Source organism: Rattus rattus, chromosome 16 (assembly GCF_011064425.1).
Source record: "Rattus rattus isolate New Zealand chromosome 16, Rrattus_CSIRO_v1, whole genome shotgun sequence".
Classification (NCBI taxonomy): domain Eukaryota; kingdom Metazoa; phylum Chordata; class Mammalia; order Rodentia; family Muridae; genus Rattus; species Rattus rattus.
Window position 1 is genome coordinate 39533445 of NC_046169.1, and position 24249 is coordinate 39557693.

Here is a 24249-nt window from a genome sequence, read left to right on the forward strand (position 1 = left end):
CATTAGCACCCGCAGGTCCTGCTGGCCCTTCGAACACCCCACTTGCTGCATGGTAACTTCAGTTCTAAAGAGTCCAAAGCCAGGGCCGGGCTTAGTTTTAGGTGGGCGGGCATTACACTGTAGGAGGTGTGTGCCCTGGGGGCTTTGCAGTATTTGTCTGTTAGTGGGGACACCGGGGTGTCTGAGGTAGCCCAGGTTAGACTCATCTGGTCTCTCCCCATCAAGCGAGCTGGCTTTTGTAGGTAATACATACATCACAAACTGCAAAGCTACGCATGTCATCCTGGCGCCGCTGCTTGTTGGAACAGAGCAGAGGGAGACCAGCTCTAGGGATGCTTCTCTAAGTAAAGCTGGGCACAGTGACAACTGCCCAGCTCTCCTAACCCAGCTCTAAAGCCAGGAGGTCAACGCGCCCCTTGTCTTCCTGCTCCTAGTGGTGCTTCATGGGGCCATCTGGGCGCAGGGCTGAGTACAAACCAGAACAGAGCCATCCTGTGCTCAAGTACAAATTTAATAAAGCCCTGACAAGTCTTAGTCCACCAGTTAGCTACAAAACCAAACCCCGACTTCTTTCTGGAGCCACCAAGAGCGGCTGGGACGCCATGAACAGCAGCTATGGCACAGATGAGTGAGTGCTTGGATGCCGTGTCACAATGAACTGCAGGGAAGCAGACTCGTGACTGACAGACGACCTTAGGTCAAAACCAAACAGGTCAAGCTGGTATCAGTGCTTACACCCCACTCTCTCCTGTGTCCCCGCTGTGACTCTCTGGCTCCAGGTTACTCGTGCATGCTGTGCTCGGGGCACAGGAATCCATGGACAAGCTGGGAACACACATGGCTGGCAGATATCTTCCAAGGACGTGCCAGCCTCCCATCCACGTGAAGCTGGCACCACACTCCAGAACCCCAGGGGCTCTCCTGGGCCTGGCCAAACTCCGGCCACAGCTCTTTGCTAAAGTGAGAACAGGGCTCGGCCGCTCTCCCGCTGTGCAGGCTCCTCGTGGAAGGCGTCTTCTTGCTCTGAGCACTGTAGCCCTAAGCTGACTCCACGATGTGGAGGAGGGACCAGGACTCCTGGCTTCCACCAGGATGGGAGGGATACAAGAACTTGGTGAGGCAGGAGACACATGGCTGCTATCAGATCACTAAGCTCAGGGCATCTGCCTCAATATCCCAAATCTATTCTTAAGGTAAATGGGAACAAGGGCCTAGGAGTGCAGTGAGTGGGGAAAGAGAATGAGGTCCCAGACAAAGAAAGCGCAGAGCCACAGAGGCAGTAGTGTGGAGATGTGTGGGACACTCCTCAGCCTCCGGGGCCTGTCAGTGCAAAGGAAGGACTCTGAAGTCCCTGGAATAAAGTACTGCCCAGAGGACGGGGCACTGTAGGGTCTCGTGTGGTTCTCCAATGAGGGGCAGACACACAGGGTGAGCAGGCTCTGGGTACTGCAGAAATGGGCTGTTCTCCAGGGGTGGCAGGCTGCTCTCCCAAGCTAGGACACTGCTGCAGAGGCCACGCACGGGCTGACAGCAAGGGTCCCCTGACAGCGTAGCCTGCTGAGGGTGTGGGAAAGAGGGCTGTGGTGTGGATCCCCTGGGTCCCCTGCAGGAGACCCTAACTGTGCTCAGTGGCCTCCCTGGCTGGAGCTGGGTGTGGTTGCCTAGGGAGGGGCCACTGTGGACAGGGTAGAGGCAGGGACTTTGCTGTGCATAGAGGCTTGGCGAGGCCGTACCTGAGTTTTCAGAACGGAAGGAGGAGCTCACAGACACAGGCCTTGTGTCCTCAGAGGGCAAGAGAACGCCTCACAGAACTGCCAGGCGTTGCTCTGCAAACGCTAGGCCCAGGTCTCAGGCCCCAGAAGGAGGAAGACCTGCAAGGGCAGAACTGGGGGTATTTTCATCAGCCCTCTGTCCCCAGTGCACGGAGGGCACTGTGCAGCACCCTCAAGCTTGGGTGTCTCATGGCTATTGAGAGGGTCTGAGGCTGCGGTGACCTGGCCACACTCCTGGGGCGTGCTGCCTCCAGGAGCTGAGGGCTCCTTAGTAGTGAGATTAGGTTGGGTTAGGAGAGCTCAAAGCCTGTGTTCATGCTGATGGCGTAGCGCAGTTTCTCTCGGAGTACGCTTTTCTTGCTGTAGTTGGGCAGCTTAAGCAGGTTGAAGCAAGTGGAAGAAGTGGGCAGACGCCCGCCTGGCTCCCTCTTGCGGATGGTGAAGAAGCCCCTGAGGACGCTGCCCAGGGTGTCCCCAGTATCCTGCAAGCACACACCACAGCTTCGGGTCAGAGGAAGACTACACAGGAGCAGAAGATGCCCAGCTCAGGGCAGTGGCCCTGGAGGCCAAAAGATACCTGCAGCTGAGCACCCACACCTGCCACTGAGCACACCTGCCACTGAGCACCCACACCTGCCACTGAGCACCACACCTGCCACTGAGCACCACACCTGCCCCTGCTGCTGAGCACCCACACCTGCCTCTGAGCACCCACACCTGCCTCTGAGCACCACACCTGCCCCTGCTGCTGAGCACCCACACCTGCCTCTGAGCACCACACCTGCCTCTGCTGCTGAGCACCTACACCTGCCTCTGAGCACCTACACCTGCCTCTGAGCATCACACCTGCCTCTGAGCACCACACCTGCCACTGAGCACCACACCTGCCACTGAGCACCCACACCTGCCACTGAGCACCACACCTGCCCCTGCTGCTGAGCACCTACACCTGCTGCTGAGCACCCACACATGCCCCTGCTGCTGAGCACCACACCTGCCTCTGAGCACCCACACCTGCCTCTGAGCACCCACACCTGTCACTGAGCACCACACCTGCCCCTGCTGCTGAGCACCCATGCCTGTTGGAGTGCTGTTCTAGGTCACCTAAGACAACAGGCTCCTGGACAAAAGACATGTGTCAGTTCAGTTGACTAAGGCAACCTAATACCCCTTCTCCATCAATATCACAGCCCATGGCTGACTAGCACTTGGCTCAACTTTTCCCAAAATTTGGAAGTTGAGGGACAACCATCTAGTGTCTGACTCAGGGGAACACAGGTTGCAGGCTGCAGAGAGGTGGTGAGGCGGGACATCCTGAGAGCAGCTTTCCCGGGGCAGCCACATCCGAGCATCAGCATGGCCAGGCTCACACCACACTGGGCACACGAACCCCATCACATTGTCTTTTAAGCTGCAGCCAACAGGCAGCTACCCTGGGTGTGCACGTGAGCTGGGGGAGCTGGGGCAGACCTGCTTTGTTCTTTTACCCTTCCTCTTGGACCTTGAACCTGGACAGATCAGCAGCCACCAAAGAGCGCTCCGATTACACACCCTGCAGGCCTTTCCCAGGGAGGGACCTCAGACAGTGCTGAAGCCCACACTGGCCTGGCTCTGCAGTGCCCTCTGTGGGTGGCTGGCTGTCATGCCCTGAGAACCATAGGCAAGGGTGGGAGGGACATGGTGGGCACCCACAGCAGAAACTGAGCACAAGGAAGGAAGGAGGGAAGGAGGGAAGGAGGGAAGGAGGGAAGGAGGGAAGGAGGGAAGGAGGGAAGGAGGGAAGGAGGGAAGGAAGGAAGGAAAGAAGGAAAGAAGGAAGGAAGAAAGGAAGGAAGAAAGGAAGGAAGGAAGGAAGGAAGAAGGGCAGACATGGCCTTAGTTACCTGGTCATCTGACACTTCCACACAGCGAATGGAGAACGGAGGTTTGAGGTAGGCGAATCCTAGGAGCGGGGGTCGGGAGCAGCTGGTCACAAACTGCAATACAAGGTGGAGTCGGGGGACAGTAGGCATTTTTTGCCACCTCAGCCATGCTGGGATCTCCCCTGTCCGAGTGCTACTCAGTAGAGCACGGGGTAGCGGGAGGTGCTCGCCTGCATGTGTACAGGACACACCGAGTGTCTCTAGGGCGCCTCTCTCTGGAACTAAAGCTTGTGAAGGAATGGCCCATTGAACAAGGCTGGTGGCTCGTAGGGCAACTCGGAGTGACACCCGTGACACAGGTCTCTGTTCAGTCTGACATGGGCTCTGGAGCAGCAGAGGCCCTTCGACTCCTGGTGTAGCAGCACAGCAGCTTGGGGCAGGTCTGCAGCTGCACGGCAGCAGCAGCAGAGGAGAGGAACAGCACCTGTCCTCCTCGGGGAGCACAGCAGTGGCAGCATCTGAGGACACCTGGGCCAGCAGAGGCTGGAGGTGCCTATGAGCCACAGTATGGAGCCAGTACAGCTGGAAACCATGACCTTATGCATGGCACACATTAGTGTAGTGACAACTTGGGAATTTTGGTTTCTTTAAAACCACAGAAATATTCTAAGTATTTTCATCTTAATCCCAAGTGTGGGAGGTGGGGCTGCGTCAGGTGGTCCACACAGCTGACTATGATTTGCCTCGTGCTCTGGCAGAGGCGTGGTTTTGCCAGCTGCTGATGGTTTCTGTGATTGTGTGATGTTTGGAATTGTGTGAACTTTTCAGAGGGGATATAAATGCTAGAGACTTGATAGGCGTGGTTGCTGGTCACTGGGGAAGGGGGAGGTTACAGTTGGTTAGCAGTTGTGCTCAAAGGAAAAATGAACAAACCAACCAATCAAACCAAAAAACCAAACAAACAGAAAAGAAAAAAAAGAAAAAGAAAAAGAAGAAAGAAATTAGATTCAGAGACCTCTCTCTCCCTGCTATCCTTTCTCTATCTAGTAACGGGGTGAAACCGGGCAGATAAAGGGTGGGAGAAAGAACCACCCACAAAGTAGGGAAGCCCAGCTCACACTGGTGTCTTGCACATATTCAGAGCATCCTGGGTGTGTGTGTGTGTGTGGGGGGAGGGTCTGTACAACGCCCAACACCAATCAGCACACTGGGAAAAATCAGGTCCACAAAGCCAGTGAGGCTTCAGGGACCAAGCTGTGGACACTGGGTGTGGGGCCTGTGGGCAGCCAGCCACACTTCCCAGCAACACTCCAGCATCTCCTGGCCTTCCCCAAATACGGCCTCTGCCTTAATGCCTCAGACGCAGGCGTCCAACCAAGCTGGAGATCCACAGGTCAGTCTGCATGGGGAAGACCTAAGAAAACCCCCCTTTTTAACTCAGCGGTAACCAGATTCATGCTGCTTTCTGAGAGACAGAACAGCAAGACTGGCTCTGTAATTCAGTAGCTGATGTAGTGTGGGTCATAATAACCACTTAAGCCACGCTCTAATGCTGCACAGCTCTCCCTGTCATGCTTCAAAGGGCTTTAATAAGTTACCATGTTCCTGGGGAGGAGACATAGCTCAGTGGCCCAGAGTGGATGCTGGGTGGTGCACTGCTGGGAGAACCGCTGTTGTAACTAATGGCCTATGGCCTGGAGACCTGTGGGTTTGTGGAGCCTGTGTGTGTACTGGTTGGACTGGAGTGGGTGATGGCTCCCACAGCAGGAGAAAACTCAGTTTAAAGTGGCCAGCAAGGAAGACCAGCCACTGGTTTGGTCGGTGGCACCAGCACACACAGTGGATCACACAAGACACTCCCAATGCTTCTAATGGAGACGCGAGGTCAGGACTTGAAGGTCAACCTTGGTCACATGTCACATGGCAAATCTAAGAGCAATGTTGGGATACAGGAGACCCTGCCTAAAGCAAAACAGAGGGGGATAGAAAGGGAGATAGACAGAGTGTGCAGCCAGCCTTAGGGGAGATTCCAAGGCCCTACATACACTCCTAGACCATAGCTTTTCAGAGAGAAGGAAAGCAGGTGGCAAAATGATGGTTTTAAATGACAATCTACGCACAGGTGACGGTGACAGGCACATACATAATGCAGTGTCCTGTAAAGCGATACTCTGCTGCTGTCATCCACCAAATCCAACAGCACTTAGGGACACAGAGGTCACTCAAGACTTCCCTGATGTTAGGGCACAGAGCTAACTACAGATTCTCCTCCTGAGAAGCACACAGTAAGCCAGGCATGGCGGCCACACCTGGGATTGCAGTTCAAGATGCTGAGGCAGGAGGCCTGCCCTGACTCTGAAGTAGCCTGGGCTACACATGGAGAACCTGACTCAACCCCTGATCCCTCAGAGCAACATTCAGTGTTGTCAGCCTCAACATTTGTGTTCCCTTGGGACACTCTATGTGCCTGTGCACGTGTGTATATGTGTGATGCATTTAGGATTGTCTGTATTTCCCCCTCCTCCTCCTTCTCCATTTTTCCAACAGGGTTTCTGTGTAGACCAGGCTGTCCTGGAACTCACTCTGTAGATCAGGCTGGCCTCGAACTCACAGAGCTCTGCCTGCCTCTGCCTCTGAGTTGGGATTAAAAGGCCTGTACTACTACTACTACTACTACTACTACTACTACTACTACTACTATTATTATTATTATTATTATTATTATTATTATTATTATTATTATTTTCTCTAAGGTAAAGAGGCAGAATTGCAGATGGGAGGGCAGCACTGAGCAGAGGTGCACAGGGCCCTGCACCACAGCAAGGAGCAGCCAGCAGCCCCGCCCCATCGTGTCAGCCCCTCTCTGGTTCCTCCAGCCTTTGGCACAGAGGAGGCTATGCTAACACTGCCCTCTGGATAATCCCATGTTTTCAGTGTGAATCAGAGTGGCCCGAGGTCTGCGCACTCAAGAACATAAGTACGTAGAAAATGTAACAAGTACCTTCAGGAACATGGCTCTTTCATCGGGCGTGAAGTCGGAAGCCAGGATATCCCAGAGCCAGACGATGACTCTGTGACTCCCATGAAAGCCACCGTAGTACACCGTGTGCTTCCTAAAAACAAGCCAGAGTGGGGCTCACTCTCGGGGACAGCAGGCAGGTGCAGCGAGGCAAGGCCCCATGCAATGCCTCATCCCCTGGAAACTAAATGGGCTGTCACCAGGGTGCCCAGAGTCACTCTGTATTAGACCCGGGGAGGGAAGAGCTCTCCTTCTGGATGGCCTAATCACGTCACACACCCCTCCTCAATGCCCTTACTTTAAGTCTTCCAGATCGATCTCGGCATTGTCCCCGGATATGAGACGTTGAAGCTCAGGGGTAGAGAACATTCGGATCCACTCGGGCTTAATAATGGAACGGAAGCCACTAATGAGAGCAGCTGTCTGGTTCTTGATTTGAGTGTGCATTCGAAAATGAGCCATCAGATGGATGTAGCTAATTCTGTAACGAGAGAGACACTGGACTAGCAGGCCAGGCCAGGCTGTTGCCAGATGTGCTAAGAGACGAGCCTAGTGCTCTTGAACCATCTCCAAAACACAAACGCCAGCGTCTCTCAGCAGGTGATGGCAACTCCGTGATGGTGGCCTCCGAGTCACACACTGTGCCACCATGACAGCACCAAGTGTCGAGAGCACAGCCTGGTTCACTCATCCTCACAGCACCTGGGAACGCCCCGGGACGACCCCATGCTCAGGGACGGAGGGTCACCTGCACAGGTACGTCCCACTGGCCTCTCTCGGGGACACAGCTTAGTGTTCCAACCAACGTCAGAGAGGGCTGCCTCACTTGCAACAGCACAGCACAGTCCACTGAAGCCTAAAGCGGAGTTGGACGGGCAAAGGCTCTCAGCTAGTGTTTCGTGGCCTTGGCTCCAGCTTGTACTAGTGTCAGTGATCGGCTGGCAAGTATGCCCAAGAAACCATTAGAAACACCGCGTTAAGTCTAGTCCAAGTAATTCCATTGTGTCCTACAGTGCCCAGGTCACAGTTACTGACCTTGAAATAGTTCTACTAAAAACCATTCAGCAGCAAACATTACACACTAATACATTCAAATATGAATTTTCAATTATTTCTATGAAGGAGGTTACTAATAGCATGTGCGCTCGGGTGTGCATGTGTGGGTGTGTGCGCATGCGTGTGTGAGAGACCAGGTACCCTTGTCATATACTGAAGCTTCATCATAGGTCAGAGTTCAGGACACAAGGTTCACTGCCAGGCTCCGTGGCAGGAGAAGAATCTTACTCTAGCACAGCCTGCTCGGACTCACCTCCCTGACCCTCCCAGCCTTGTCTCTGCAGCCCTTCAGTGTGCAGGAACTCACCCACCCGGGCATTTACCCCTATAGTTCATCTTCCCTGGCCTTTTAGCCTGTGTGAACTTACCTTTTCTGTCATTTGTACCTCTCTCTCTCTCTCTCTCTCTCTCTCTCTCTCTCTCTCACACACACACACACACACACACACACACACACACACACACATGCACACACCCCACCACCCTTTGCCATAGTTCCAGGCAGAAAGATGACCTCCCTGGTAGGTGGGCAGGTCTACAGGACATGCCCCATATCTGCTGTCAAAAGTTTGGGCCCCTTCTCAGCTCGATCTCTCAGGGGCTGTTTACACATTGAACACTGCTGCCCCTGAGGAAGTCACAGCCACACACAGGCAGGACCAGGACTCACCCTGCAGAGACTCAGACCTCAGCCACCCCTTCTTTGTTAAAGCTTTCAAACCGAGGCTAAGGCAACCTTGCTGGACTTGTAAAGTTAAGACATAAACCCCCAAGACACAGGCTGCCAAACGAGCTGACCCGAGACAGGAACGGAGTGCAGGTGCGCTGCACTGGGACCCGGGAGTCACAGGGCCCTCGCCCTCGTTTGTCAGACAGTTCAAACCCCGACCAGAGGGCCAGTGTCCCTCCCTCCTGCCAAGTGTCCCCCTTTCATTAGGTGGGACAGCCTGGGTGGAGATCATGCATTGAAGGTTTTGTTTCTAGGATCAAAAGGACCAAATTTATGCCATTACTAAAGCACATTATCTGTGACAGGAGCTGCTGCGCCCCCACACCTCCCTTAACACCCTGCCTCTAAGTAATGTCTGCCGTGTCTGCAATCACACTGTCTTCCTGAGAACAGCCGCACACCGTCACTCTGAAGTCCCTGCTCGCCTGCCCTCGGGGCAGCGTGCCTAAGCTGTTTAGGCTCCCTGCGCCTCAGCGTGGGCCATCTCTACATTCCTAAGAATGGTGCCTCGGACCTTCCAAGAGCTTCTGCAGAGAGCAAACCATTCACTCTTATTTTGCAAATTGAATTTACTACAATTCTGGCCTATGAACTGTAACCAGGAAATCGCATTAGGATACTTATGGCCTCCTTCCACCCATCTGTCTTGCTCAGCTCTCAGCCTGAGCCAGAGCCAGAGCAGTGCTCTCAGGGGCCGGCCTCAGACGCATTCCACTGTACTCACTTGTTCTCATCTGTGACCGGGATGGTCTTCCCTCCAGGAACCAGTTCGTGGCAGACAAGCTGGGGAGAAGACGAGAGTAACTACCAGAGAGAACTAACAGCCAGCGACACTCAGGAAGACGGAAGGGCCTAGTGCAGACACCCACGGTAACGGCGGAATTATGATGCTGCATGTTTCTCAAAAGGATCATTTTTCACAAAAGCCTGGGGCCAAAACATCAACACGCAGGCCTCATGCGATCAGTGGGAATGGTTTGTCATCCAATCCTTGTTCAAACATTTGCACTAAGGCTGCAGCATGCCCGGAGGGAGGCTGCTGAGCATGGCGGCCAGGCGTGCACACCCACACCTGGAATACTGCACCACTGCGTAAAGATGGGAAAGCAGGCTATACTGCAAGAGTGTTGGTACCATATCTGACACACACACGCACTCACACAACACGCTCACACGTGTCTGTGGGGAAAGCCTGGAAAGACACATTCGGGACACATTACCATGCTTTTCAAACACCAAATACCCTCTGAGGTGAAGCCAGATCTGAGAAGCCGGCTCTGCACCAATATGTTCCTGGTTTCTCCAGAGCGGACCTCAGGCTACATGGACACAAGAGGGTAGAGGACGGGGTGAGTCCTGCCATTAACTGTGACAGAAATGGCTTCTGCCAGGCTGACTTCTCCTCCGTTCCTGATGATGGTGTGACTGGGATTGGACTCCCCAGGAGCGTCAGCTTAGGTGCTGCCCTCCGCATCGGGTCAGGAAGCTCCACTTATAATGGCCAGTCCTCACTGACCTCAGGTTTCCCAACTGAGACTCACAGCTTGCCCCAAACTAGAACAGGAAGGCTGGGCACAGGCAGATCCTCTCTTAAGTCCCAAGATGTAACACAGGCAAAGCACGGGCTCTGTGGGAGCCAGAGGTGCAAACGCAGAGGCCAGTGACAGGCAGATCCCCAGTGGGCGAATCTCTGAGGAAACCATGAGTCAGAGCGTCTCACGAGCAGACGAGGCCGGCCAGATCAGCCCACATACCTGACCCATGACGTCTTCATCGTAAGACAGTGTCAGCCCGAGGTCTGCGACGTCTCCATCATAGCGCTAATGGAAGAGAGAGAATGAGAGAGTGAGGGCGGGGGGGGGGAGCACTGGGCGTGTGTGGGCAGAACTCTTCCCTCTGAGGGGACATGGACAGCTGTGCAACCCCACCTCCAAGCAGAGGCCACTGGTCATGAGACAGCAGAGGCTGTGGGCCTCAGCTGTGAAGGGCCTGGCCGAGGGTAGAGTTGGGGTTAAGCCCCAGTGACAGGGACATGCACCACCCAGCACTGACCTTGATGGAGGTGAGGTTTTTATAGAACTCCGAGTCCAGGGAGGGCAGCTCATCCACGGAGCTGTAGAAGACGCTGTGGTGGTGCCCGAGCATCTGGCTCAGGAAGAAGGAGGCAAAGGGCACGTCCACCACGATCCCCTAGGTCAGAGGAGGCAGGGCCCAGCTGTCAGCTCCGGCAGCCTGAGGCACCAGTGGAGTCCAGGTGCCAGCCTGCAGCTATCCCTCCATCATCTAAGGAAGCATCTAGGGATCGAGGCGAGCTCCGGTCGTAGGCGCACGCCTTGGAGCCAAATAGTACAGGGACAGGAGCTCAGGTGACTCTCACAGCTTGGGTATCCAGGGATGGGAGCTGTAAGGGAAGCCCCTGAAGCCTGAGAAGCCAAGAGTCCTGAGACTTGAACCTGGTGCCAGGTTAGGACCTCACTTACCACAGAGGACAACCCAGTCACCCAGCTTTTCTCATCCCCACTCTACGGATGAGGTGACAAGCTTACAGGAAGGACATGTAGGTGGCTGCTACACTGCTGGCTACATCCAATCTTTCTGTCCTAGCTTGCTGACTCCCAGACACCTGTCTCCTACAGTATCCACTCGAGTGACAGACATTAGCTGAGCCCAGGTGGCTGAGGGACAGAAAGTGCTGACTCAGCTTGCGAAGCCTGGGTTCATCCCCAAACAGATATGCACAAACCACTTTATTCTTTCTTTTTCTTTCTGAGAGAGGGGCTAGCTATGCATCCCAGGCTGGCCTCCCGAGTGACAGGATTATAGGGTGCTGCCCCATACTCTTTGGGCACCTACCTCATACACCGCCTTTCCCAGCATCTTCCCCACAAACTCAAAGAGCTGCAGGTAGTTCTCATGGATGTAGGACGTGGGCGACGGGTACAGCCTCTCATCCCCACTGGTTGTCTGCCAGGAGAAAGGCCGGGGAGAGGTGAAGTTAGAGGCCTATCTTTCCTCTACATTGGACCCCGTGTCTGGCTGCTGCCAGCCCCCCAGCATGCCCTTAATCACCTTGAACAGGTTGAGTGCTGGGTCAAACACCCTCTTGATGATCTCTTCCAGAAACTCCTTAAAGACACCGTCCTGGTCAATGCCAGCTTCATCTACCCCAAGGTCACTGACGAACTTCACTCGGATCGCGCCCTTCATGGCGTGCTGAGGAAGCTGCCGCAGTTGCTCATAGCCGTCCTACAGAGACAGAATTTCAACCCTCAAGGAGTGCGGCCTCAGCAAACCGAGGAGTCTAACCATGTGGGTCTGCACAGCAGCCGTGGAGAACTGACTCATTTGATGGCTACAGTGTCTCACGCATGGGCGTGAGAAGATGGCCCCCAGGAGGACACAGAGTCAGATAGGAACACTAGACAGAATGAGGCGTGCTAGCTCTGGCCATGGAAGGTGGGGAACCTGGGGGAAGACAGGAATCTCTCTCTCTTCCCTTGAATGCTGAGAATGTCTCTAGCTCATGGGCCATCAGGCTTACAGGACATGGTGAGATGAGAAGCCAGGGTCTTGGTTGCTGAGGGCAACTGTGGGGAAGGGGATGGAAAGACTGAACTGAAAGACCCACTGGTGGCAGGGTAGCTGTGGCAGAAGACGGTGTGAAGCCCAGGCGCAGTAGTGAGGCTCAGTCTGCCCTCAGGAGGGCAAGGACAGTGGAGCGTGCTGCTGGGAGAGCTCTGAGCTTTGCTGGCTGTGGTCAGCTCCCTCAACACACAGCCATCTGTAGGGTGTCGCTCTATAGAGCATCCAGGACCACAGCTTCTTACGTCCCTGTGTGTTCACAACAAGCAAAGGCCTTGGACGCTCAGACCACAGGTTCATGAGAGCCTGTGGCATCATGGAACAACCCTCTCGCTCTAACTCGGTTCACAAGAAAGTAAGTGAAGGAAAAACAGGCTTTGCCCAGGTTAAGAGTGACTGTCTCGGGGCTGGAGAGATGGCTCAGTGGTTAAGAGCACTGACTGCTCTTCCAGAGGTCCTGAGTTCAATTCCCAGCACCCACATGGTGGCTCACGACCATCTGTAATGGGATCCGATGCCCTCTTCTGGTGTGTCTGAAGACAGCTACAGTGTACTCATATAAATAAAATAAAACATAAGTAAGACTTTAAAAAAAAAAAAAGAGTGACTGTCTCCTGTGACACCCAGGGGCGTTTTAGTCCTGTGGAGATGGTGGCGCCTGAGGGAGGAGCCAGCGACCCCTCTCAGCACACAGCATAGGTCACGCCTCCCGCCTCCCGCCTCCCAGTTATTCAGGGCGTGGGTGCCAGGCTCCTCTGATGGGGAGGCCTGAGAGATCCAGAGCAGGCGGCAGCACCGGTTCTGACGAGGAAGGCACCGAGGGCAGTTCCAACACAAAGCTTCTGAGTCAAAGCAGAGGCTCAGCTTGGTGCACACAGCTGAGTGGCAAACGTGGCCTTTGGGGTCGCGGACAAAAGCTTTAATGTAAGACTGACGGGGGACTCTTCTCTTAAAACCTGATTGGCCCCAGAACCCACACGTCCACAGGGCAAGACAGACGCTGAGCAGACGTGTATCTCTGGGGTGACTGCTACGTCACCCTCTTGCCCACCGTGTCCCAACACTGAAGTCAGATGTCGGCTACCAACTGTCCCACCCCTGGTGGCTGTGGCTCTAGGGGAGGCCATGTCTGAGAACACTGGCTGCAGCAGCAGGGGCAGAGGACACTTTTCCATGTTGAGCAGGCAGACTAGATCCTCACTGAGACGCACCCAGCCACTCTGCGGACCTGACTTTATTTCTGCTTTCTGGTTAGTGCTGGAGACGGTACCCCGGAGCCTCAGGGGTGCTAGGTGGGTGCTCTACCACAGGGTCACACCGTCCACATCATATCCTTGCCTTTAAGGTAAAAACACCAACTGTTGCACACGGTACTTTTTGAATAACTCCTGAACAGCAGAAGAAACATGTCCTTCAGGGCGGCTGCTGAAGCACACACAGCACACACAGGTGGCTGGTGACGCGGCCGTCATACACAGACAGCACACCAATGACGACCAATGACGAAGTGTGGACAGAGCGTAACAAAAGCTCCGGGGAGCAGCACGGCGCGTGGATCAAGCCACACCCGCCTGTCACCAGCACCAATAGCAGACATGTAGGAGCACACAGCAAGGCTGTGGACTGTATGACCCACTGGCGTGTGTGGTCCACAGACAGCACACACGTCAGAACCACGGCAATGCTCTAGCAATGCCGTCAGGGTGAGACTTAAGTCTCTGCCTCACAGAGCACTCACTGGTGTGGAAGATTCCATAGACTTCTCTGCTCACCTCAAAACACACCAGGACATTGTGACAGTGTGACAGTGTGACGCCGAGGCAAAGTGCTTAAGGACAGGGCACCTACTTCTACCTTGTGAATGGCCACGCAGGGGCTGCTGGACAAGGACTGGCTTGAGAGGGTGACAGTACTTGACTCTCTGGTTGTATCTATAAAGGCCTTTGAGTCTGTGAGGAGAGCATCTGTGTGGTCAGGCAGGGCAGCGTCTACAGCGTCTGCTGCACATCCTCAAAAGTGAGTCTGGGCAGGTGCTGGTGGGACAATGGAGTCAGACAGACCTGGGAAAGGCAGGGTGGTCACTGCACTGGGCTCTTACCCTTGTTCCCTAGAGGCCTCACAAGTGCGTTAGCCAGAGGCCCTAATGGGGCAAAGGAATCACTGAGGAGCCCCAGCACTGGGGACACGCCAGACTGAGCAGCTACTCAGAGCTCTGGCTGGCTCAACACCCCTTCTTGCTTTAAGAGCCTCACTGTGAGTTTTCACAGCACAGAGTGATGAGAGTCTGGAAGCCAGGTCATCCCCTCGGCCCGCCTGACAGACACAGCACTCCTCGAAGGGCCGCTCACCTCCAGCATCCGGGACCTTCGGATAGTGATGTGGGTGACGTGAGGGGAGGCAGAGCTGGTTTCCACAAGCCCCAGCTTCTCTTTCTCCTTGATAACCATGTTCCGGAACAGAAGAACTCTCTGAAATGGCGAAGCTGGGATCAGGGACAGGGCCAGCCGCTGATGTCAAAGCCAAACCCTGCACACCAAACCCTGCACACCAAACCCTGCACACCAAACCCTGCACACAGAATGACAATGACTAACATTCTCCTCAACCAAGCCTCAACGGGAAGAGGGTACCCCGGTGCTGCTGCTCAGAGGGATCCCGGCAGAACCTCCGGGAATGAGAAACACAGCTCAACTTTCACCAGCACGGGAGTGTTTCAGAGAGGCGCCTGGCTGCAGCTGGAGTTGAGCGGGGACCAGCCCAGTCCTTCCTCATACACTCAATCCCACCTCAGTAGCCAGGGGCACAGCTACCACACAGGCTGCTTTTTGTCAGACACAACAACCATTTAAATCTTCCCACTGTCAGATGTAAAGACTGAGCTACACTAAAAAGAGCCTTAGCCTTTCTGTCTGCCTCCTGTGCCCCAGACCTACCACCCTGCTGATAAGCACATTTACTGTAGGAAGAGGCTCAAGTCCTTGGCGTTACTCAGGCTGGCCTCGATCTCCTGTTCTCAAGCCATCGTCACACCCCAGCTTCCCAAGCACTCGGGAGCATGTGCACAAGCCACTGCCCCAGCGAAGGCCTTTCAGCAGAGAGCACACAGCCCCTTGCCCCACCTTGCAGAACTACAGCTCCCAGGGATGCGCGCTGAATGGGCGCACATAGCTCCCACAGCCGTGCTTCAAACATGGAGCTGGGGGCTGGAGGGATGCTCAGCTCTTGAGAGCACCGCTGCTCTTGCAAAGAATCTGGCCTTGATTCTTGGCGCCCACACGGCCGCTCACAACCATCTTTAACTTCCGTTCCAGGGTACCGGGAGCCCCCTTCTGCTCTCTGTCTGTACCAGGCATGCATGTGGTGCACAGAGACACACACAGACCTCCTCCATTTTGTACGCCAGATGCGCTAGCACACAGAAAGCATGCCCTGGTGAGAACTGACCCCAATGCCCTTTTCACTGAACCTGAGGAAGAACCAAGCAATTGCAGGTTTTAAGAGAAGAGCGATGGCCAGAGGCCTCCACACAGGTACGCAGTGGAAGGGCTGTCCTTCCATAAGGTACCTAGAGTTAAGAAAAAGGTTTGTGCTCCACAGACCATCAGAAGGCCTGAGGTTCAGGACCACGACGGGGTGTGGGGGGAAAGGAGGACCCCGGCATGCCCCTGCCTCTCCCTCCCAGGCAGTGGAGCCTCAGCAGACTGAAGGTGTTTAAGCCACATGGGGCTGTGACTCCAACTCCTTAGCAGGGTCGCCTGTGAGGTGCGGAAAGCCATCGTTCCCAGAAGAGCTGTGGAGACGGCCATGACAGCGCTGCAGGCCTCTCACAGGCAGTCTGGACTGTGCTCTAGCTTTCCACAGGCATGGAGGGAGGGCCAGTTGGTTAAGGGCCAGAAGCCTCCATGAGCCTAGCAGACACCTGAGAGAGCACCATTCTCTCCACGGTACAGATGAGGACACGGACTTGGTCACACAGCCAGGACAGTGGGACCAAGTCCAAGACAGTGTTGACTCACCGGTCCCCGCTTCCCAGCCTTGTACCCCACCATCCCCCAACCCACCTTACTAAGCCTTCAGTCTGAAAGCAGCAGTGGGGGCCAAAGGCTGCTAAGTGATCAGGTTAAAGACACGTTACGGTCGTGTGAACGATAGCAACTCACACCAGACTCGAGTACTGAGGGCTCGGTATCTTTAAAGAATAAGATCTATGGGGTTGGGGATTTAGCTCAGTGGTAGAGCACTTGCCTAGCAAGCGCAAGGCCCTGGGTTCAGTCCCCAGCTCCGAAAAAAAGAAAAAAAAGAAAAAAAAAATAAGATCTACAAAATCTCACTTTCCCCCCCTGAAAATGTATGGGGAGTGGCAAGAAAGGGGGCTTCTTCTTAGGAGGACACAGTCCTGCCCAGTGTCCAGCAGCCTTGGTGAAGGACCTGAGCTGTGTCTTCCAGCACAGCATGGATGCTCCTCCTCCAGGGCTCCCTCCCTGAGCACCGCAGGATGTGCCAGCGCCATCTTTCTTCTTCCTGGGCTCTCATGTGTCCCCTGACCCTCCCTCTGCCTGGTGCCTTCGCACATCCATGGGGCCCACAAGAAGCCACAACCACCTTCCTGCGTCTCAAAGACCCGCCTTAGCCTGGATCTGATCAGGTGCTCTTCCAGGCCCGAGCCCAGGCTTGTGCTTCCAGCCTGCACGTTCTCCCTCCTGTCCGGCCCTGGAGTGCTGCCCTCACCTGAGCTGCAGACTTCATCCTTATTGTCTCTGAACTGCAGCAGTGGTTATCCCTTCTCCTGACTCAGCAAACTCACTGACTAGGAACTACCAACTGCATGCAGAGGAGAGCTCAGTCAGGACTCACCTTAGGTCTCACACAGTGGGTCTAAGAGCTCACTCAGGACTCACTTTAGGTCTCACACAGTGGGTCTAAGAGCTCAGTCAGGACTCACTTTACACCTCACATAGTGGATCTAAGAGCTCAGTCAGGACTCACTTTACACCTCACATATTGGATCTAAGAGCTCAGTCAGGACTCACTTTAGGTCTCACACAGTGGGTCTAAGAGCTCAGTCAGGACTCACTTTAGGTCTCACACAGTGGGTCTAAGAGCTCAGTCAGGACTCACTTTAGGTCTCACACAGTGTGTCTAGGAGCTCAGTAAGGACTCACTTTACACCTCACACAGTGAGTCTAAGATTTTACACAATGACCTACAAAATATAAAGTGACTTACATGCAATGAGAAAATGCCTCAATGGCAGACTGCTGACAATTGATTTTTTCTTTCTTTCTTTCTTTTTTTTTTTTTCTTTTTTTCCGGAGCTGGGGACCAAACCCAGGGCCTTGCAGTTGCTAGGCAAGCGCTCTACCACTGAGCTAAATCCTCAACCCCTGACAATTGATTTTTTTAATTAACTTTTTACTTAAAAAAATTAACTAATTAGTTAATGTGCACACGTGCATGGTGGGTGCCTGACGTGTTGCTGTGTGCAACCACCATGTGTGGGGGCCTACCTGGCAGCTCAACACAAGGCTGCCTAAGTCGAAGACCCCACAGTGATGCTGGAGGAGCCAGAGGCCACACAGGGACGGGGTGCCGAGTCAACTCACGTTCTTGTGAGGCACGACGTGGGGGATGTGCAGCAGGATCAGCTGAGCCCTCTTGCGGTCCTTGTCAAGTTCCTGGAAGAGCACGCCAGGCTTGAGATCCCTTCAGGAGACAGACACGGCTGTGGTTACGAAAGCCGGAAGAGCCTTTCCTAGAGCAGGGCTGGCGGTGCCGGGTGTGGCAGTGCCCACCTCTGTAAATCTCAGGAGAGCAGCCACAGCAGCTCATCCCTAGCACTGAGCGGTCTGTGGGGTCTTGGGGGCACCGAGCAGAGGGAGTGGTGGGCAGAGGCTGTCTGGCTGAGTCTGTGAGGCTCTGGGGCCAGAACTGTAGCGATTTCCTGGCCTTTGACAGGTCACCGACCGAAAGGCTGATGTGATTAGGAGTGTGTTGCTGTCAGAGGGCTCCTGGCCACCACCCAAACCTGGTGATTCTGCCGATAAAAAATCCCCATGCAACTGAACTACCACACTCTGCTGATCAGGTCAGCTGAGAGCAGCTCCTCCTAGCCTAGATGAGACACAATGCAGAGCCTGACCTGGCTCATCACCACTGACTAACTGCGGTGACACTAGTGGACAGAAGCTACTGTTAATTAAGTGACATGCCTAGACAGGTGCTTCACAGAACCACTTTCCAGACAAACAGACAGAGTGAAGAATCGGGAGATGGCTCATCGCCCTAAGCATGGCAGGTGCTGAGGGAGAGAGGACCTGGTCCACCGTGCTCACTTGCGTAGCCAGTGGTCCTCTGGAGCGAAGCGCCTGCGGCAGTCTCGTTCATACAGCACCATCAGCCAGCCATGGACGGACTGGAACAGCTCCAAGGTCTCACCCTTGGCGTTCTCTGTGCAGCAAACAGGAGGGGTCAGAGGCGGAGGGCAGCTCCAGGAGGGCAGGCCCGAGCCCAGGTACTCTGTCTCCAGTGGAACCACGGGCTGTCTGGAGTGCTCTCACTGTCCTCAGGGCCTGGGTATCTCTCAGGGAATGCACCATCCTCGTCCTCTGAGGAGTTTGTACTGAACTACAGACACGTGAGACAGTAGATTTGCCCACGGCATGAACTCACACAAGCTCCTCTCTACAGAAATTACAGTGTAGGTGTAAAGATCTGTTCAGGGCAGAGCTAGTCACTAGGAACAACCCCACACGCACTGCCTGAAGGGGCGGGCAGAGAGAGCTCTGTAGCTACACCGCTACCTTCTCCCGTGTGAGCCCACCCAGGCGAGTGAGCCCACCCAGACGAGTAAGCCCACCCAGACGAGTGAGCCCACCCAGACGTGTGAGCCCACCCAGACGTGTGAGCCCACCCAGACGAGTGAGCCCACCCAGACGTGTGAGCCCACCCAGACGTGTGAGCCCACCTAGATGTGTGAGCCCACCTAGATGTGTGAGCAGGCAGGGGCTCCCCACACCTCGGGTAAAAGATAAATAAAGCTGAGATGCAGCCGAGGGCGCAGCCTGGCCTCGGGGAGAGCACTGAGGAACAGCGGGAGAGCACTGAGGAACAGCAGAGCGCTCGCCTTACCTACGATTCCATCCCAGATCATCTTGAACACGAAGGAGTTGAGGAAGGAAGAGATGGTGACCAGCTCTTCCAGCTTGAATGAGATCTGCTCCTCATAAACTTCAATGTCGTCCAGGATGCTACACGAGGCAGAAAGCTTTCAGAATTTCCCATTGAGAAACAAAGGAGACCTCACTGTCATCTTCCACACCTCACTGTCATCTCCCAGACCTCACTGTCATCTTCCACACCTCACTGTCATCTCCCAGACCTCACTGTCATCTTCCAGGCCTCACTGTCATCTTCCAGACCTCACTGTCATCTTCCAGACCTCACTGTCTTCTAGACCAAGCGAGGGGGACAAAGGAGAAAGGCGCTGGCTTTTCTACACACCTCCTGTGGCCTATGCTGGGGGAGGGGCGCTCCTGGGTTTAAATGAAGTCGGGCCATGAGCTGGCAAGGGCACTTGAGGCCTCTATCATCTTCCTCCCTTCTGTTTACTTGATATTGTTCAGAGTAGGAAGATAAACAACTATGGGAAAACAGTAGGTTCTGCTCAGGGCTTTCCCTGTGAGTGGTCTGAGGGGTGCTGTCCGTCAGGCTCACCGCTGCCTGAGGAGAAAGAATCTGAACCAGTCTGACTGACTGAGGAGCGAGCGCTGTGAAACTCCCACATGTAGGAGAGACCAGGGGTTCTTAGTGCTTGTGAGCAAATGGATGTTTGAAAGTCTCTGAATGAATGAACATATGAACAAGTGGATGAGTGAATGAACGAACGAATGAATGAATGAACAAATGAATGAATGAACGAACGAACAGATGGATGGATGGTTGGACGGGTGGATGAACAATTGACACAGCTCAACTGAAGATTGACAGAAACCTCTCCACACGGTTTAGCACGCAGCTCAGTCTTGGGTTAGCCTGGCCTCAGCCTTTAGAATGTTTAATCCAGTCAGCAGACCCCTTCTTCTAGGGCACCTAGTCATCTAGTAAGGTTCACTCTTGATTCGAGATCTTCTAGTCTGAACACAGCTGCTGGAGGTCCATTCTAGATCTTTCCAACCTTCGGGGGAGTGGAAGACAGACAGCAGCAAATGCAGAAGGGAACACAAGGATTCTGGCGAGTGTCCAGGCTCTGCTGACTTCGTTCTCTTACTTATTCTTTACACAGCAGGTGATGTCACCTCCACTCCACCAGTGAGGAGACTGCGGCTCAGCGTCTGGAGGCAGCCGGCTAGCAGAGCTATAAACACGGCCCTGACTAATCCTCATGCACGTCCTGAGGTGAGTGCACTGTTGCTTCTCTATGGAAAGGACATTGGTGTCGCAATAAACACCCTGGTTCCTGAAATCCTCCTCTCAGTGAACAGAGGGCTGTCTCTGGAGACCTCCAGAGCCCACAGCAGCTGTCCTGAAAGTACCTAACGATTGCTGAACGCCCAGCACTTTCTGAAAGTCTTGTCTACTTTCTTGCTATTGTCCAGACTCAACCTCTGTTCAGTCTCCTGAGCAGCTGCCACTACCGGACTCATCCCGCTCAGCTCGGGCCAGTTCTGACCGGGCCGCACCACTCAGGTGCAGTTACTTGCTTCCCTGAACTGCCGATGTCCCCACTGAGTCCTAGCCAGGGCATCCAGCCCACAGTACCTACGTGATGAGGTGCCGGGAGCAGTCACAGAAGAGCATCAGCATGGCCAGGAGCTGCTTGGACTCTCCAGTGTCATTGTTCAGGCACTCCAAGAAGAGCTTTAGCCCTCCATGGGGCCCCAGCTCACAGATAAAAGCCCAGAGCTTGGGCAGCAGGTCATCAAGGTAGGTAAGGCCTGGAAAGGAGAGAACCAAGCTTCAGTCGGGGACTCCAGCTGGTCTGCTCCTCCTCCTTCCCAGAGAAGCAGCACCTGAACCAGCAAGCCAGAGGTGTGAGCGCCCCGTGAGCTGCAGCGGCAGGGGCAGCTGACACTGGGTAGAGGCTCTGGAGCACCGGCCTCCACTCTAAGGCTCGGGGCCCAGTGCAGCGAGCTTTGTAAGTGAGGCTCCGTTACTGCCCTAACCCATGGCCGGAGTCAAAGTCAGGCAAAGAGCCCGCAGCAGCCATGTTCTTAGGTTAGGAAATAAGGTATTTTTAAGTGCTGCAGGCCAGGCAATCTCTGTTGTTAAAAAATTTAGACAAATTACGTTTATCAGAGAAGTAGTGGTACACACTTTGGATCCCAGCACTCAAGAGGCAGAGGCAGGTGGATCTCTGGGTTCCAAGTCAGCCTGGTCTACAGAGTGAGTTCCAGGACAGCCATGGCTACAGAGAAACCAAACACCGCCCCTCTCTCACTCATTACCCCCACTGCTGTGTCAAACAAGCAAAACAAAAACAAAACAAAACAAAACCAAAAAGCCCTCAGAGTCTAACAGAGCAAAGCGTGTAACTGCTCCCCACAGCAGTACTCGACTGACTGACTGACCGATGTAGTTCTGAGGTCAGCTTCCGGGTGGGGCAGGCAGCAGGCCTCCTACCCTCCCTTTTCATCTACCCTGGCTGCCCGGGGCTGGCTGCTGTGGCTCTGGTTCCACCACTTGCTAAGGATACGTTCACACAGGCCGCCGTTCCGAGGTCTTCATCAGATTGGGCCACGTTTACTCGGATACTGTCACTACTCAGTGCTAGCACAGAGCAGACAGGATAAAGGGGGACCCATCTGGCTCTGTCCCAGTTAAAGAGCATTTACGACAAGACAGTAAACAGCGGGCTGGCTTGGCTCTGTGGCAGACCCACCCATGCCTGACTATCTCGCAGGCTGACCTGTGTTTAGACAGCTCCTTTCACCTGCTCCTCAGATGCCACTAAAACCAGGAAAGCAAGGAATGATTGCAGCAGAAACTCCAAAGTGAACCCCGGGCAAGCAGCAGGTACAATGGGGACCTTCTATTCTGTCTTTCATGGTTGCAAGGCCTCGACACAAGCTGTAGATTGGGACATTGTTGGTCAACACTCTACCAGTGACTAAGAAAGCCTGACCCAAGGTTCCAGGGACGCTGCAGATGCAGGGAGGTAACATGCTCTGCCCAGGACCTAGCACCTCTCAGCAGACAAGCTCTCTCTAAGTCTCAACTGAGGCCTGCCTGGGAGACAAGCTGCCTGGGGGCGGGGGCCCTGGGAGGTCCTATCAGGCTACTTAAGTGACCTGAATGACCTGGGAAGGAGCAGAGCACAGAACTGCCGCCTGCTTGCTTCTTGACTGTCACACTGGTTCCACAGGAGCACTTTGTGTATGTAATCTGAACCACATACGCCGAAGAGTTCAGAAACCTTACAGTTTAGAAACACACACAGAAACAGCAATCCTCCATTACACCGGGCGAAAAGAAAATAACTGAATGCAAGAAGAAAGCAACTGTGTCACAGGCAGACGCGGGGTCACTGGGGCGTGTGACAGTGCAGACAGAGTCGGGGTAATGCGTAGAAAAGCGCCCTACACTTACTGCTGCACACCGTGTCACCTCTGTACCTGACTTAGAATGACAGCTAGGGGAGGGCACTCCATGCGTTTTATTCTCAAAGCCTATGGGCAGGAGGTTCATTTTCAGATTCCCACACAGGGAAGGAGTCTTATTGTGAGGTCACCTTAGAGAAATGGGAGCGGTAACCTCAGACTCCCCTCCCCAGGGAACGCTCAGGTCCCAGGGCTGGGAAATGCCCGGCGACTCCTCCCTTGCTCTCTTCCAACTAGAGTCTGCAGGGGACCTCACAAGGCCCTCCCTGGCCTCCAGCTCAGCAGTGAGGCCACAGAGGTGCCCAGGCCCCACAGTGGGCCTCGCCTCTAGTCCTCACACCTCAGATACAATGCGCCAGTCAGAACAGCTGCGCCCGTCAACACACTGGACGCCTTCCTGCTCCGTCTCTATCTCCTCTGCTACAGTGGCCTGGCACCACCCAGGCACAGAGAAGACGTCTAGCTCAGGGTAGCATCCTGTGATAGCAGACTGCACTGCCCTTTCACACCCAAGTGTCAGCCCTCAACGGCAGCAGCACGAGGTGAGGTGAGGCGCCTGCTCATACCCAGCCAGCGGCTCCCCCGTCACAGCGCTCACCCTCTGAGCACTTTCACCGCAGGCTGCTGCTCTCCCCAGTCCAGCCCAGCGGTGCTCGCCTGCCAAGGGTGCTCGCCTCCGTGTACGTGCTCAGACAGGCTCAGCGCACCACACCCTCCCTGCCCCTCACTCATACGCAGCTATGCTCCCTCAGTCCTTCAGAGACCTCATTCTCATCTCTCAGCTGCGTGATACTCCTCACATGGGTTAGCCCGACATTTTCTCTTTTAGCTGAGCAACAAAGTCCCTTCTATAGGACAGAACTGGGGGTAAAGGGCTTTGAAGGCGATGTGGCATGACTTGATCTTCTAGGTGGAAGTGTCCTTCTGACCGGGCAGGCTTCAGAACAGACTCTGCTGCCGACTGTTTACATCCTCGTCAGCCGCCTCTCCCATCCTAAGCCTTACGTACTCGGTTCACAGTCAGGGGCTCGTCTGTGTGGGCAGTGAGGACGCAAGGTAAACAACACTGCCAGGGTCTGTCCCTGGACTGGGAAGAGTATAAGGACCGCTGGGCGCGAGAGGCAAGTGCTGTTCATTCTCTTCTTCCTGTCTTGTACCTTTGTTTTCCTCAGAAAGAGGACCCTTAAGATGCTGTGCCCCGTGACCAGCAGTCATCAAGGGAACAATGCGGTGGTGCTATGACCGAGACGGAGCTATGGAGGCTCACCAATCTCTAAGAATAACCCCCAAATTCCCACCCTCTGAGTCAGGGAAGCCAGGAAGAAGGTCAATGCTCTAGGAAACCCAGCCTGACAGCGTGGGAAGTGGGAGCACCAGCCCCGGGCTCTGACCTGTGAGGATCTGCAGGCGGATCTGGGTGAGGGTTGTCAGCGAGGTCTGGTAGAGCACACAGATGCTGCAGACTTTCCGCACCTCCGCGGAGTCCACGCGTCGGCCCCCGACAGGCTTGAGGATATTCCGAACTGAAGCTGACTTTTGAAATGCACGCTTGAGGAGACCTGGCACGGAGGGAAGAAGACGCACAGCAGTTCAGCCATTGGGCAGCTCCCACCTGTCAAGGAAGAGTCGGGCG

At 54.6% G+C, this 24249-nt stretch overlaps 1 protein-coding gene across 1 annotated transcript in view; it reads right to left on the bottom strand.

The window, feature by feature from the left end:
- Positions 1-492: 492 nt before the first annotated feature.
- Positions 493-24249, bottom strand: part of Ube3b (ubiquitin protein ligase E3B) — a 46568-nt gene continuing 22811 nt past the window's right edge. Inside the window, exons 14-28 of the mRNA XM_032887299.1 lie at positions 24008-24175; positions 20783-20954; positions 19150-19268; positions 18354-18468; positions 17625-17724; positions 14370-14489; positions 11509-11685; positions 11293-11403; positions 10492-10629; positions 10194-10259; positions 9164-9222; positions 6952-7134; positions 6636-6747; positions 3656-3748; positions 493-2254 (exon numbers count right to left, since the gene is read on the bottom strand). Of these exons, the coding sequence (XP_032743190.1) occupies positions 2063-2254; positions 3656-3748; positions 6636-6747; positions 6952-7134; positions 9164-9222; positions 10194-10259; positions 10492-10629; positions 11293-11403; positions 11509-11685; positions 14370-14489; positions 17625-17724; positions 18354-18468; positions 19150-19268; positions 20783-20954; positions 24008-24175 (1925 nt within the window). The 3' untranslated portion in view covers positions 493-2062. The remainder of the gene's footprint in view (positions 2255-3655; positions 3749-6635; positions 6748-6951; positions 7135-9163; positions 9223-10193; positions 10260-10491; positions 10630-11292; positions 11404-11508; positions 11686-14369; positions 14490-17624; positions 17725-18353; positions 18469-19149; positions 19269-20782; positions 20955-24007; positions 24176-24249) is intronic.